General features: G+C 35.5%; 1 protein-coding gene across 4 annotated transcripts in view; it reads right to left on the bottom strand.

The window, feature by feature from the left end:
* U2SURP (U2 snRNP associated SURP domain containing) overlaps positions 1-15,699 on the bottom strand; it is a 45,242-nt gene that overhangs the window by 16,635 nt on the left and 12,908 nt on the right. For 2 of the 4 annotated variants that reach the window (XM_034063532.1, XM_034063534.1), the window contains exons 6-18: positions 14,926-14,993; positions 13,125-13,219; positions 13,005-13,040; positions 12,820-12,902; positions 12,185-12,350; positions 10,931-11,142; positions 9,949-9,992; positions 6,640-6,744; positions 5,357-5,423; positions 5,107-5,270; positions 3,774-3,936; positions 1,733-1,812; positions 765-852 (exon numbers count right to left, since the gene is read on the bottom strand). In XM_034063532.1, the coding sequence (XP_033919423.1) occupies positions 765-852; positions 1,733-1,812; positions 3,774-3,936; positions 5,107-5,270; positions 5,357-5,423; positions 6,640-6,744; positions 9,949-9,992; positions 10,931-11,142; positions 12,185-12,350; positions 12,820-12,902; positions 13,005-13,040; positions 13,125-13,219; positions 14,926-14,993 (1,371 nt within the window). Of the gene's footprint in view, positions 1-764; positions 853-1,732; positions 1,813-3,773; positions 3,937-5,106; positions 5,271-5,356; positions 5,424-6,639; positions 6,745-9,948; positions 9,993-10,930; positions 11,143-12,184; positions 12,351-12,819; positions 12,903-13,004; positions 13,041-13,124; positions 13,220-14,925; positions 14,994-15,699 lie in introns of those variants that run through there. The other 2 variants (XM_034063533.1, XM_034063536.1) reach the window with 2 other exon arrangements.

The following is a 15,699-nucleotide window of genomic DNA, read 5'->3' as shown; positions in this document are numbered from 1 at the left end:
TACTGCATAATTTAATAAATAGTTTTAAAATAGCTTATAACTAAAGTTGATTCTCAATCTGGAGCAACTGGGAGAAGGTAGGACAGCCAGGATAAAGGCCTTAAACAGAAAAACTACACTGTCAGCTTTGTATTTGAAGATTCTGATTTAAATGGAAAAAAACAAACCAAAAACAAACAAAAAAAAAAACCCATTAAAAAAAACAACAACAACAAAAAAAAACAAAACCAAAAAACAAACTGTAGAGCCTCTTTAAAGCAGGAGAAGGGAAAGCTAGGCTGAGCATCAGAATGGTGAGAAGCAGAGCACTACATCTCAAAAATCACTCTCAACTACACATGATCAGACTGCTTATTAAACCTCAAAAAAGAAAGCCTAGCACAAAAAAAAACTTTAAAAATAACTTTATGCTGTCAAATCCATCAGTTTCTTCCCACAGGTAGCACCCAAGTTTACTTCTGAAACCAAAATATAGGCAGTCAAAAAATCAGAAGGCTAGAAGGCCTTGTTTGCAACTCAAGTACTGACAGATATCCTCTCAACTCCACAAATATACATCTACAGGTACACTTCAGTTGTTAGATGCTAATTTTCTTCCTTAATTTCAAGGCTATCTTTAAAAGAGAGAAAACTTGATTTTTATTTTTTTTAAGCTGACTGAGGATGCCTGAGGTCTAAGTCATCTATTATAGTATGCTATCTCTTGCGCAGGAACACCTATTCATTTGACTTCTATGTCATGTAAATAACAATGAAATACATACCTTGAAGTTTTCAGACTGTAAATGGCCTTGTATTGTACGGTAAGTAGCATTGAGATCAGAGAATATCTGACATAATTTTGTTTCAAAACTAGAATTAAACATATACATTTCTTTAGTTAAACTTTGTAATATATGTTTCTGGACATACACAATTAATGAAAAAGCCTGGGACAGGACTCAGAAGTACAAAATTTTGATCCCTATATTAGCCATGTACCGAACTATAAAGCAAATGATTACTGTATATTAAATTGTCTTGGACAACAACAGAATTGTGAAGGGAGACCTTCACATCTGTTGCAGTCTCTTTATACCACCTGGAAAGACTGGAGGAGGATAAAATGAATTTTACAACTTTATATACAATGAAAGGACTGTCTCAAAATTCAACTTGTGTATTAAAAAAAATCTTTGTTACATTTCTATTCTAATTTACTCAATGAGGTCCTTAAATATCTAAATATTACAAAGGCACTCTCTATCGGGCATTGTTCTTAAATTCTTCTCAGTGCCTTAGAACAAAGTACGTAATTCCTTCACAAGTTTTTCAAAGTTCATAAAGATTAAAAAAAAACCTTTCAATTAAAATCAAGAAAAATCTATTGCTAAAATTGACTTCTTCACATGGATTATTTCCTACACCATACCTTGGATATTACCTAAAGGCTCTCCTTCTGTAAAGGGGCACGAGTTATTCTCACATCTGTGAAGTTCCACGTAAGTTGTCCCTTGACAGGGCCCTATAAAGGGCATGTAACACTTCTTTTTGCATTATAAAACAATCGTATGCCTGAAGATACTACCTCTTACACATTTTAATGCAGAGAGATCTAAATATCAGTGTTGTAAAAGTAACCTCACAGAAAAGTGTTAATTTCTCTACAGTCACATTTACCCAATGATACACAAAACTGAACACAATGATTTTTTTGTTTTCTTTAATCAATCACCTAAAACATTATACTTACAATTTTCTGTAGTAGGAAGCATTGGCAACTTTAGCTGAAGAGTTGTATAACACATCTGACACTAGATACAATCTTGCAATCTACAATAAAGAATATTCAAAGTCAAGAGAACTCTACAGTTTAAATAATCCTGAAAATATATGCATTTTCCCAGAAAAAAAAATACAAGATAATTTAAACTATCTAGAAGTAGCAAATTAAAATTAAGTGTAACACAGCCATATTGTTAATAAACATGCTAAGAGGCAAGTACCTTATGCTACATGGTACTAACCACTGTAATCTACTGCACAGTATTACAAAGGATGGAACATGGCATTCCAGTTTTTATTTTCTTATTTAAATAAACTATTTTCAACTTCACAGAAAGGCACAATTTAAATTACAAGGAAATTCAAAAAGAATGTAATCACAGAATCAGAATACCCAGGGTTGGAAAGGACCTTAAGATCATCTAGTTCCAAACCCCCTCCCAAGGGCAGGAACACCTCACACTAAAGCATGCTCTGTCCAACCTGGCCTTGAACACCACCAGGAATGGAGCATTCACAACTTCCCTGGGCAACCCATTCCAGTACCTCACCACCCTAACAGTAAAGAATTTCTTCCTTAGATCCAATCTAAACCTCTGCTGTTTAAGTTTCAACCCATTACCCCTTGGTCCCATCACTACAGTCCCTAATGAAGAGTCCCGCCCCAGCATCCCTGTAGGCCCCCTTCAAATACTGGAAAGCTGCTATGAGGTCTCCATGCAGCCTTCTCTTCTCCAGGCTGAAGAGCCCCAGCTTTCTAATCCTATCTTCATATGGGAGGTGCTCCAGTCCCCTGATCATCCTCGTGGCCCTCCTCTGGACTTGTTCTAACAGTTCCATGTCCTTTTTATGCTGAGGGCACCAGAACTGCACACAATACTCCAAGTGAGGTCTCACAAGAGCAGAGTAGAGGGGCAGGATCACCTCCTTCGACCTGCTGTTCACGCTTCTTTTGATGCAGACCAGGATACGGTTGGCTTTCTGGGTTGTGAGTGCACACTGCTGGCTCATCTTCATTTTCTCATTGACTAACACCCCCAAGTCCTTCTCCTCAGGGCTGCACTGAATTTCCTTTTTGCCCAACCTGTAGCTGTGCCTGGGATTGCTCCGACCCAGGTGTAGGACCTTGCACTTGGCAAGATTATACTTCATGGGGTTGGCATCAGCCCACCTCACAAGTGTGTCAAGCTCCCTCTGGATGGCATTCCTTCTCTCCAGCGTATCAACCAAACCACACAGCTTGGTGTCATCAGCAAACTTGCTGAGGGTGCACTCAATCCCTCTGTCCATGTCACTGACAAAGATGTTGGACAAGACCGGTCCCAACACAGATCCCTGAGGGACACCACTCATTACTGGTCTCCAGCTGGACACTGAGCCATTGACCACAACTCTTTGCATGTGGCCATCCAGCCAGTTCTTTATCCAAGTTGTCCACCTACCAAATAGATGTCTCTCCAATTTAGAAACAAGGATGTCGTGCAGGACAGTGTCAGATACTTTGCACAAGTCCAGATAGATGACATCAATTGCTCCACCCCTGTCCATCAGTTCTGTAGCCCCATCATAGTAGGCCACCAAATTGGTCAGGCAGGATTTCCCCTTAGTGAAGCCATGCTGGCTGTCACCAAGCACCTTATTGTTTTTCATGTGCCTTAGCATGCCTTCCAGGAGAATCTGCTCCAAGATTTTGCCAGGCATAGAGGTGAGACTGACTTGTCTGTAGTTCCCTGGGTCTTTCATTTTCCGCTTGAAAATGGGGGTTATATCTCCCTTTTTCCAGTCACAGGTAACTTGACCTGACTGCCATGATTTTTCAAGTATGATGTACACAGAATATATAACAAAATGCCACAGGAGAAAAAGCATACTCATATTCAAACCCTCATTTTAAAACAAAAATCTTAATGCTACCTGAAACTTATGAAATAATGCTTGTAAATAATATGCATGTGCTTTTACATGAAAATTCTTCTCCCAAATTGTAAGAATATATAAAATCTCCACACCTTCTTCGGAAGAGGAGTCTTCAGGATAGACAATGATTCTGTTATGCAGTCTACAATTTCCTCTGCGGCTTCTGCATTGTTTAGACAGAATACCATTGCATCCCCAATATCGTTCTTCCGAGGCGTTAATCCACGCAGAATTTCCTCTAATTTGTCTCTTTGTCTGAAATATCAGAAATTTTAATACTTTCAATATAAAATTAACAATACTTTGGGGAGCTTCCACTTAATTATGCTTTCGATTTCTCCTTCTTTAGGACAAAAGCAATTTAAAATATTTTTATATTCTGTTGTCTGAATATTTTTAGTGACTCATGAACATATGCATCCACATTACATAAACAAAGTGCAAAAAATTCCCACTCAAGTCTTGACTACATACAGAAGTCAATGAAAAATAACAGAAATACCTAACACAGCACATCAGTATCTCTAATAATGTAATTAACTTTGGGGATTTAGTTTAAGCTTAAATCAAAACAGAAATCTAAAACATGCAAATAATTTCTGCTATAGAATAAAAAACATTTGATGCAGAAAGCTGGTAGGAAGCAATTATTTCAGGTTCTTCCTAACTTTCACATAGACAACACTCTCAAAAGAGTATCTTTCTGAGCCCTTCAAAAAGAAGATATAAGAAATAAATTATGTACTAAAACCTCTAGAACTATGACTGGTATCATAACTATGATGAAAAGAATAAAACAAAAAAAAAAAATCCACACGCTAAGATCACAGTTGGAACAGTAACAGCAAAATTAGGAAACTCAGGTATGAACTTCCACTACTATAGCCATCCCCACCACAATTCACAAAGAACTCAGATGATGTCTCTCTTCCTGTTTACTACCAACTGCTCCTGATTTTGTGATGAACACCATCAATAACTTTAAGCTTATAATAACTGTTCAGCTCACAAAAGCATAGCAATGTTGAGCTGCTATATACCCCACCAATACATATGAAGAGAAAATGGTAGGAAAACCCATCTTCCCAAGCACCTTCAAATAAAGGGTTAATAAAAATTCATAGAATCATAGCATAGTTCGGGTTTTAAAGCATCTTAAGAACATCTAGTTCCAGCCCTCGGCACTGTTCAATGATGACAAATCTAACCAAATCCAGAACGTATCTAGCAACAAGCATCATAAAAAAAGACTAACTGAAAAGCACTGAGGTTAAGAGAGTTTCTAAGTAACACTATGGCAAGCATGGAAACATTTAAGGGATGACGTATTATAACTACAAAATCACAACAGGAAAAAACCCAAGCAGATTAGCATTGCCCTATAAATTGCCCAAACCAGCCATATAAATTGATGGAATTCCATACTCTTCCTTAAGTGCACCCTTCTTGTTTGGTTCTTCCACAAATGCTTCCGTTTCTTGCTCTTCTGACATCCCATGCAAATATGGATTCAATGGTGGTGGCCTCCAAAATGATCCATTCTTGAACATACGGAAATCTTCTGTCCTCCACTTAGTTGGAGCATCTCCCTAAAAGAAAACAAGAGTATTTTAGTTTTGATTTTCTTCCTTTGATTATGCTTAAAGTTATGAATGGTCACTAAAATTCTACTTGCCTGAAGAATTGAATAAAGCTTCCATCTGTAATATACATGGGCTGGAGTCTGGTTTTCAAATAAAAACCTAGACCAAAGAGCAAAGAAAAGATACAAAACATATCACACATTACTTAACTGAGGCAAATCCAAAGGAAGTAATAAGATAAAACAAAAATTAAAAACAAATAAATTAAAAAAAAGAAAAACCCACCAGTGTTCAGAATCCCATCTCAGCTGCTGAGTAAACTCAAGACAGCTAAAATCATGTATACCTACTGCACAGCTGTGCAGAACAAATACAACTGCTCATGCACATACACATGCAATCTGCAAAGCAGAGTGCAGAGTTTAGCAAAGGCAAAGCACTTGTCAGAAGTTAAAAGGAGAACAAACAGGGTTAAAAAGAATGCCCACAGAAATGAACAGTAAAGCAGAAGAATCATCACTGGGAAAAGTCACTATGGGAGCAACTGCAACCTCATCACAAGCAGTGCAAGAACTTGTAGTTGCACAGGTTCCTCAGAATGAACTTTAGTTTTCCACCACTAAACTGCCTGAATTGTCAGAACACAGACAAGACTTGGAGGGCAGAAGGGGGCATGAGCAGCCCATTTTTAATGGCCATGATATTTTCTCAATTTGTATACAAAAACCATAATGAAGCACACTTTAATGTTACTGCAAGTAAACTAGTTTTAAAAGGTCATTTAGTTGTTCCCCTGAAAAGCTTTTCAGCAACTGCATTTCACAAGAAATTTGGAAATTAATCCTTTTTTATTCCATTACCAACAATAGCTGGAAATTCTGACAATTTCATTATGTCACTTACTATTTCATCATATTTGCACTAACATCAAAAGAAGAACAATTTCCAGCTCTTGCTAAAGTTAGATATTAGGCTCCAGGAAGACTGGACTTCACATGGAGTTACTATGCCTGTTTTGGGGAAGACTTGTGTCTTATTTTTTTTAAGAAAGGAATGCTAGTACTTCCACTGATGACTTCATATCCCTCACAAAAGTGGGCGTTAAATGTGATTTTATTTATTATGTAGATACTTTATGTATGTATAGCTGTATTTTATAGTGTATAGTGTTTTATTTCTCCATACACATCAGTAACAACTGGAATGAAGTGAGCTCTTCAAAAACACAACATTAGCATTTGTACAATTTGAAAATTTTCAATCTGCACATAATGACAGACATAGTAAAACCAAGTCTTATTAGCATTTCAGAAACGCAAAATATTAGCAACAATGAAAACAGTGCTATGTCAAACTGAAGCAGTGTAATAAGCACCTGAACATGGGATTGTTGATTTCTCTGTTCATGATCATGGCTTCAAACATAGGCCCTTCCCGTACCACAAACTCTATCATTCGATGTATCAAAGCGAGCAAATTCCTACAACAACAACACAGTTAAAGAAAAATTGATTCAGACCTAACACTATATAGAACTACACTCCACCTAAGATACTACAACTGTGCAGGAGATTATTTTGCTGTATTGTTAAGAGAACTGTACAGAAGGTTGGTAACATGTAACATATAGCCTTCCATCGTAGACACAGGCATTCTAAAATATGAACATGCCTACAACTGCTTGAGTAAGAATTTAAGAGAAAATCTCTTTCCTGAATTTCCACAGCTTACCCTACAACCACCTGCTTAATAGTCCTTATGCGTAAAAATGGGCAACTGAACACCAAAGTACAATTAACTATCCAAAACCTAAGCCTTCATCTAAACTGTCTAGAGCTAAGACCAAAGTGTTAGCCAAAGTTCTACAGAGGAACAAGTGGCTGAATATTATGCTTAAAGACACATAGTTTTGAATATTCAAGAGAAACTGCATTTAACTTTCAAATGTTCAAGTATGAAGAGCAAAATAACCTCCTTGATGCCAAACAGGGCAATGAACTTACTAAGTTTAGGTAATCTCTTTTTGGTTAAGACTCAACTATTGACATAGAACAAAACTGTCCATTATTTCATGTCATACCATCCAATGTCTCCTTCCTGACATACTCAAGTGAACCAAGTCACAATAAAAAAAAAATAAATAAAAATCTGAATTCAATTCATTCAGCACTACATCCTGAAACAGGCAAGAAGCGGATGTGAAGTGCACATTTCTCAAGCCACATCTGCAATGCAGAGTCACTTAAAAATGCTAACAGGAGACAGTCATATAAGTTTTGTGAAAAACAGTGATCAGCAGTTTCCAACCTTTCGAGTTTTTTTGGAAACAGGATCCTGAATTTTCATATACAGATTTCCTACTTATATCAAAAGCTCCACAGCATGTGTCCCTTGAATGTGATGCAAACAAATAAAAATATACAGATTTTTACATTTTTAAACTTATTTTCTTAATTTTAACAAATGGATATTGTTTTTCACGTTATCTCATTAGACTTTTAGAGCTTTTTTAATTATTAAAATTCAAAAACTGTTACATAAAAAGCTGCAGAATTTTCTATTACTTCTTAGTAATGATGTGATTATTTTCTACCATGAGTATGCAAAGTTACAGATATAATGTGCTAAATCAAAGAAAAAAATATCAACTTAAAAACACAGTAATAAAAACCAGCCCCTGCCATCTGCCAACTTAGCAGATGTGCTGTTTTATACCAGCTAGCATAAATCTACATTTGCCTCAAATATTACACAAAAAAAATAAAACTGCTATCAGTTCAATTTTCCTGTATTTCTTTTTTATAATCCCAGAAACACTGTAAAGAGGACATAGTCTCGATAATTCTATAGCCATTTTATTTAAAGCAGCATTCTGAAGGTCTAAATAGCAAGGCTGTACTTGTTACATGAACTGTATTTGAAAACATCAGTAAGAAAACAATTACCAATTAGATTTCAAGCCTCTGAGCTATCACACCATTCGTTTATTTTAAGGCAAGTTCAATGTGATTGCTTCTGGCTTCCTGCAGAACAATGCCATTGATTTTCAACTAATTTTTCTTTCATGGAGTACCATAAAGTTGCATAAGAGTTGCTTATGCTTGAACAAGAACATCTGTTTCGGAAAGACCTCAGATGTATGAAAAAAGATTCAGTACATCCCATACCTGAAAGAGGTTGTTACATGCATTTTGGTATATAAAACATGACTACTTGAATGTGAATTTCTCAAAAAAAAATTTGACAGTGTATACTCAAGTTTTTCTGTTTAGTAAATACAGAAGTAAGAGATGTTAAAACCAGTATTAATTAATGTAATCATAATTAAATACACTGTCCCACTGAAGCCAGTTGAAATTTCTGCATGACGCAATGCACTGCCTAATAGTCTTAGCAGCTGTCATTATCGTCTTGAAAGTCATCAGGAAAGTAAATTTTCAAATACAATTCAGTTAACATGAGCTTTTCTTATGCGAGTTTTCAAAATGCTACAGTAAACAAGATGGAAGGATTTTCCTCTGAAAGCTACTTACTCTGTAAGTGCTGTAAACTTTTACAAATACTTGTTCTACTATTCAGTATTTTTCTCCAATCAAGACTCCTCCTGGTTGGCTTAATTGCTCGTCTTTACCCAACAAAAATTGCACTGACTTAAAACTTAATCGAGAAATACTAGTGCGTTTGAGCATCGACTGACATGTACGTTAACGTAACTACCTTCACAAACCTTTCTCCCCCCACACACACGCGAAAAAAAAGAAAAAAGGGACTTTGTGACAATTAAAACAGTGTAGTAAAAAAAGATGATAGTTTTAAGTACATTATTTTAAAATGTCATTTAGCTTAAAGTTGGCCAACAAAAAAAAAGTTTTTCAGTTATAATAAAACCACATTTATTGGAGCCGATCGTACCAATGTCTGGTCAAAAACTGTATACTTTCCCAATCCATCCCATGATGTTTTCCTGGTCCCCCGCTGCCGCAGACAGTTCAGCTGGTGTTGCTCACCAAGGCCAATGTCAAAGAGAATTTGGTAATCGTTCGTGCTTATTTACTTTTAAAACAGTGTTGTGTTCCTATGTTTGGGAAAAGGTTTTAGCTTAACTGAGCAAGAGTATACCTACGCTAGTGAGAAGGTAGGAGCAGTGATGGGGACCAAACTGTAAAAACACCCTTGAAATACAGAACTAACTTTTTCAGCATTCAAGATTATTAACTGCTGCACATTATAAAAAAAGGCAAAAAAAAAGAAGAAATTAAAAAATAAAAGATTTAAAAATTTTTAAAAAATAAAAGGAGGGAAAAAAGAAAGGGGGAAAAAAAATCCCATACCACCACACTGGAGACAGCTGCCTCTTAGCTACAAAGTACTCAGAGACTGATGTCAGGACTTAGCATCTCTAAGACAAGCATTCACCCTAGTGTTCACTCACAAAATTACCCTGCAACTATTTCTAGTGCTCAAATTAAATGCAAGAAGGCAATTACTTAAATCTCTCTTCACAAGAAAAAAAAATTAGTTAAGATAATAAGACTGTAAAACACACGCATTTCTCACAAGTGTCATGAAGCAACCATTGCTCAGTCAAGCCATTACCTTTTCCTCAACATCACCATTTTTCTTTAAAATTCCGAAGGGGAAATTTTCTATATTTAGATCAGTAATAATAAAGAAAAACATGTACCTTTCTGTTGGGATAACCACTTTGACTATGGCTTGCGACAGAGTCTGTATATGAAGTCACATCAGATAATAAACATAGAATATGTGAGTATTGTTAACAAGTAACAAGCAAAAATATACATATGCAATGAAAATACTACACATCTATCACAAGTTTTGCAGGCAATCACTGCTGTGAAGTTATAACTAAGCAATTACACAAAATGCAAATGGTTGTCAGTGAACCATAAAGGTTCACTAATTGCAAAGTATCAGAACATTCCTGTCAGAATGTACATTGATGCACTGAATAGGTACTATGCTGATAAAATTAAGAAAGGATTTAAGTTTATGAAAAGATTCTAAAGTATTTGACTTGAATCACGCTGATATTACTTTATTCCCCAGTCTTACAAAAACAGCCCTAACATTTAAGTGTCATTCAAAGAATCAACATTCTTACAAATGCAAATCAAGTTGGTTTGTGATTACAAGATACTTACCCTTTTATCAGCTATTAGTCCAGAAAAAAAAGTTTGAAAACTGACTCCGTAAGTAGCATAAAATACTTACTCAATGTCCAGATTAATTACCTTCTACATAAAATATATCAATTCCACTAAAATAGTGTAAAAATAATGCTACCCAAATTAAAATGTAGTATTTTCTCTAAATAAAACAATTTAGATCCTGCAATTTGGCAGCCAACAAAAGGGGGGGACGTAGGAGAAAAAAATCCAGGGAGCCTGGAGGGGGAAAATGATAGCCAAATTTAAAGCAGCACTAAAATAAATCAAGACCAAACATACTGTTCCCTAACAAAGACATGAAATAGAACTTCAGAAATTAAGTAGGTTCCCTTGGGCTACAGCAGGGAGCCATTGAGCTTGTACACTAAGTGCCGCCAAAGTCAACCTGAACAATGCAAATCTATGAAGCCACTGAAATACTGTCACAAGTGTAGTATTTATCATTGAGATATGGCCCAGGGTACTGTAAGTTACCTTCTCAAAATCTTCCTTGTTTTTTGGAGGTGGTAACATTGGAGCATTAGGATTCTTCAATCTTTCCCTAGGCTGAGCATTAAAAGGCAGTCCTGATGGAGGAGGTGGGAGGGTATGCTCCATCATGGAAGGTGGGATGTATATTGGATGTGGTGGTATAGGTACAGCTTTGCCCCAACCTAACTTCATTTCAAACGACATAATCATCTTGCCTGAAAAAGTGAAAGTAAACAAAACACAAAATGCCATTATGCTATAAATTGGCTCTGCATTGCTTGAGATTTCTCCATGTAAGCACAGCATTTAGGTTTGCCTGCCATAGTTTACTTTTTGCTTTACTGCCGATTAGTGTTTCACATCTATCAGGCTCCATCATGCAAATGAAAGCCTATTGCATGTAATGTTTAATTAATCCTCCCCCAAAGCACATTTTTCAGGAGACTACAGTACAAATTACTTGACTTGTTGGGGAAAAAAGAATTTTAAGAATTTGATATTCAACACATGAAAATGAATAATTTTTTAATCATATTATTTCTGCACTTCAATTCACCAAAATGTTTTGCTCATAATAACAAACTTGAAATTATGCTATCAAAACCAAATGTAAGAACTCCTACATAGTGTAAGCCTCACTAATGGTCCTAGTAAAGGACCACTTTGACTAAACTGTGCAAGGGCAACCTTTTAGTTTTTATTCTTTTTGTCTTGGATGATGATTTTTCTTTTATTTCCAGGCTCTTCCTGAACTGTAAGGACACAGCTTTCTCCATTTCTTATATTCAAAATTACACATCCAGTGTAGTAGTTACCTCCTCAGTATTAGAAATTTAGCCATTACTCTGAAGAACAGAACATATTTGTCACCAATTATTTATCATAGTCCGTGCCCTAGTTAAATTTATTCACAAAAAAAAATACAGTTGGGAAACAACAACAGATTGCTTCTTAAAATAGCCTGTTTAGAGCAGAGATCATCAAATATTACCTCCTGCTCACATCTTCAAAACAGTTGGAAACGTCACATCTTTACCCACAACAGAAGCTACCAGTATACTCAGCCCTTGTGTATGCTGTAGTTTGAAAACATTCAGCTGCCAGTACAACAGTGTGAACTAAAATCACCGCCAGTGCGATACCTATTCAAGTTACAGCATGCCTACCTACTAGCCTGATAAAACAACTTGAAGACATAGTTACTCCTCAGTATTCCTACAAAAATAATTAGAATTCTACAATGAGAAATCTGTTTACCATTTAAATTCTTTAATGCTCTTTCAGCATCTCTCCTGTTCATAAAGGCAACAAAGCCACAATTTCTTTCTCTTGCTCTTTCTTCATCAGTTCTTGGCCACATAATTTTAACACTTGCTAATGGTCCAAAGCGTCCAAATTCTTGACATAACATCTCTTCATTCATCTACATGAAAAAAAGGTAAAAATTATTATCTTGCTACTGTATTTCTAAGATTCTCATCCATATTATTGTCCATATATAGAGATTTTAATTTTCTGAGTTTCCTGGAAAACAACACTTTACTGATGCCTCACCAGTGTGAGTTACTGCAAAAATAATAATTTTTAGAACTGCATTTTAAACTGAGAGCTTTCAAAGTTTTGAGATCTGATCCACCTTGCATGAAGGAGAAATAATTTTAACTGTGTATTTTTCCATCTAGTGATCACCAGTCTAAACCTTAACTTTTGCATCATCATGTGCAGAGCATTTATTCAAATGAACACTGCCTCTACAGTCACCAGCTGTACCTGGTATATGGGTTTAAACATATGCGAATGGTTTAAAGAAAAAAAAGGGGAAAACTGCCAATGGAAAAAAATTCATCTGGAACCAAACATGCCAATACTGCACTCCTTGACTCCAAACTTACCTGGGGATTAATATTTCCAAGATACAAATTTGTTGTGCTTGGATCTCCAACATCATGGGACCCTGGTGCATAATCATCCAGTACTACAATGATGAAGGAAAAAAAAAATAGAAAAAAAAAGTCATAATTTTTGCTATGCATTTAAGTGGCAACATTAGATTGAATGAGAAAAGAATCTCTATTACCACCAGATGATCTGTTTCTTCTTGAAGGAGCATCCACTGAATAAAGAGAAGAAAAACACATATATCATTTAATCTACAAATTATGTAGCCCAAACAAACAGAAAAATAGTATCTACTTACTTGAACGACGCTGACCATCTGAATCTGACTGGGGTGGTTCAAAACGACTCAATCTACCTTTTGTTTTATGTCTTTCATCACGTTCCTCTTGTATTCTACAAACATTTAACGTACATAACAATACTGTTTTGAGAGGTTTGTTCTATAATTTTAAAATTTACTTTACAATTATGAGAATTTTCAATATTAAACAATAGGTTTCTTCAAGATTTCAAATTGCCACTATTTTTCAAGTTCTGTTTAATCTACCAGAATTATTCCAGCTGCATGCTTCCTCATTCATACTGTGAGGGTGTTTTAATCTCAAACAAAATTTACTTGGTTTGAGAAGCAGTTTACAAGATCAGAAATAAGAACTGTGCTCTGAAAGTGACCCAAATTCAACATCCAACTGCCAGAGATCCACTGACCATTCAGATGACTTTTTAAAATGCTCACAATTCCTAAGCATCTATTTCCCCTTCTACTTTTCCTAAGCCTGTAGGCCACCTCGTAGGGTGATGGACAGCCCCACATAACTACTTGCACAACATACAAGATTTCATCTAATTTTATGCCTCTGAGGATAGTACTCACAAAATAACTACTTGGCCATTTATAGATTCATAACACAGTACCTATTGTTTACTAAAGTATACAAGTTATTTTGGTTTTCATCTCTAACATCAGGGAAAATGTATGGCATATTACACTCAATAGATGTGCTGCTCTATCTGTTGTATTATACATTCAAAAGTGAAAGAATCTTTGAGCATTATTCAACTTGTTTTTGAAATCAGGCAAGCTGGAAATATATCTCTAAACTTTAATTCCAAGTCTTTTTTCTGCATTAACACAAAAGCCCAACCTCATACTGCAGCTCCTCTGGGTACAGTTTGAGAGACACTGACAAAAAGTCTTAATCTTCCCTAGTTTGATATACATTTCAATTTCCTCATCAAGGGAAAAGTCAACACCCAAAACCTGAACAACCTTTGTCTATTTCAGTACCTGCTTGTCATTCTGTATCATCACTAACTTCAACAAGGAATGAGACCATGTTAACTCATGCTCTCATTTACAAGCTCAAACTTGCTAATCTGTAACAGAGTTGCATCCCAAGGTGAGCTTGTAAGTAACAAACTGACAGCAGCTGTCAGAGAAACAAACACAGGTCTTCAATTTTTATCCTGGTAGATGGCTGGTTGATTCAATCAGCATAGCTCCTCTTAACACCTGATCCAAAAATCATCTTCGGTAGCACTGGAAACAGACAGTCACATACTGGGACCTCTGGCATACTTATGCATTTACAAGTAATTTTTTTAGTTAATTGCTCCAGATATTCTTCTGCTTTGGAAGGGAGTACCAAAGGGTTTCACATCAAACATCTCCAACGTACAGGGAAATCCATTCATTTCAATAGATAAACATTTAAGCTAACATAACAGACTTTTTTAGTTTGTTTTTTGATCACATTATAGACTCTGGTCAATGCTAGATTTCAAAACAGAAGTCCTTTTCAGCAACAGTGGTAAATGCTTCCTATCACCAATCAGCATAAAGGCAGAACTATCATGGAACATCATGAGCTAGTTAGATGGCAACTGATTACCCAAATCACCAACACCCATATACAAAGACAAACTCTGTTTAATTATCATTGCCACTGTTAATTAAATTATGCCACTCCACAAGCATCTGGGGAAAGAAACTTACTTTGAGAAACAGCTTAGCAAGAATAAGCCTAAATATTGGCTGTGAAAACAAGGTAAAAACCTTGCATCTTCCTTATTTACAATTAAAAAAAAGTCAAACTTACTGCTTTAATTCTTCTTTGAAAAGTTCCAAATTACTCTTTTTCTTTTCCTTCTCTCCTTTCTTCAAAGGCTAAAATTAAAGATATATCAGCCAACACTTCAGCAGATAAGATGAACAAAAATTAAAACTACATGTATGTAACAAATATTTAGATAATTTCCATGCATATTTTACCCACAGCTTTCAAATCAAGAAAACTACAGAAGAGGGAAAAAAAAAACCACCACAAAAAACAAGACTTGAAAACATTAAGACTGAGCACTATCAAACACAAAGCTAGAAAATATAAAATTAAAGATAGCTTAAGCGAAACCTGACTACTTCTCATTGCTACAATGCATCATGTGTGATCACGCTCTCTACAACACACAAATTTAAAATAGCCATGATTTATTTTCTCAGTTTGTTCCACTTAGGAACTTAGAAGCTGACTACACCCCTAGGAAACCATCATGCTCTAATTATGTGTGTGCATATATATGTAAATTCATTTACATACATTCAACTATTTTATTCACAGACTAACATTCTAAATGAAAATAATTTCTTCTCTTGCTTCCTTTCAAATATAAATACAGGTCTGAAGAAACAGTTATTCTAAATAGTACAAGATGATCAGAAAAAAAAAAAAAAAAACAAAACCAATACTCCGGAATGACAAATATGGATATTGCATTTTTTTTTTACTGTAATGTGTACCTTAACTAACTTGTGAACTTTCATCTTCAACAACATTGCTTTCATGTAACCGAATTTAAATGAAAACGTTTCCAAT

Source organism: Melopsittacus undulatus, chromosome 6 (genome assembly GCF_012275295.1).
Source record: "Melopsittacus undulatus isolate bMelUnd1 chromosome 6, bMelUnd1.mat.Z, whole genome shotgun sequence".
Classification (NCBI taxonomy): domain Eukaryota; kingdom Metazoa; phylum Chordata; class Aves; order Psittaciformes; family Psittaculidae; genus Melopsittacus; species Melopsittacus undulatus.
This window is presented reverse-complemented; position numbering and strand designations above follow the sequence as displayed.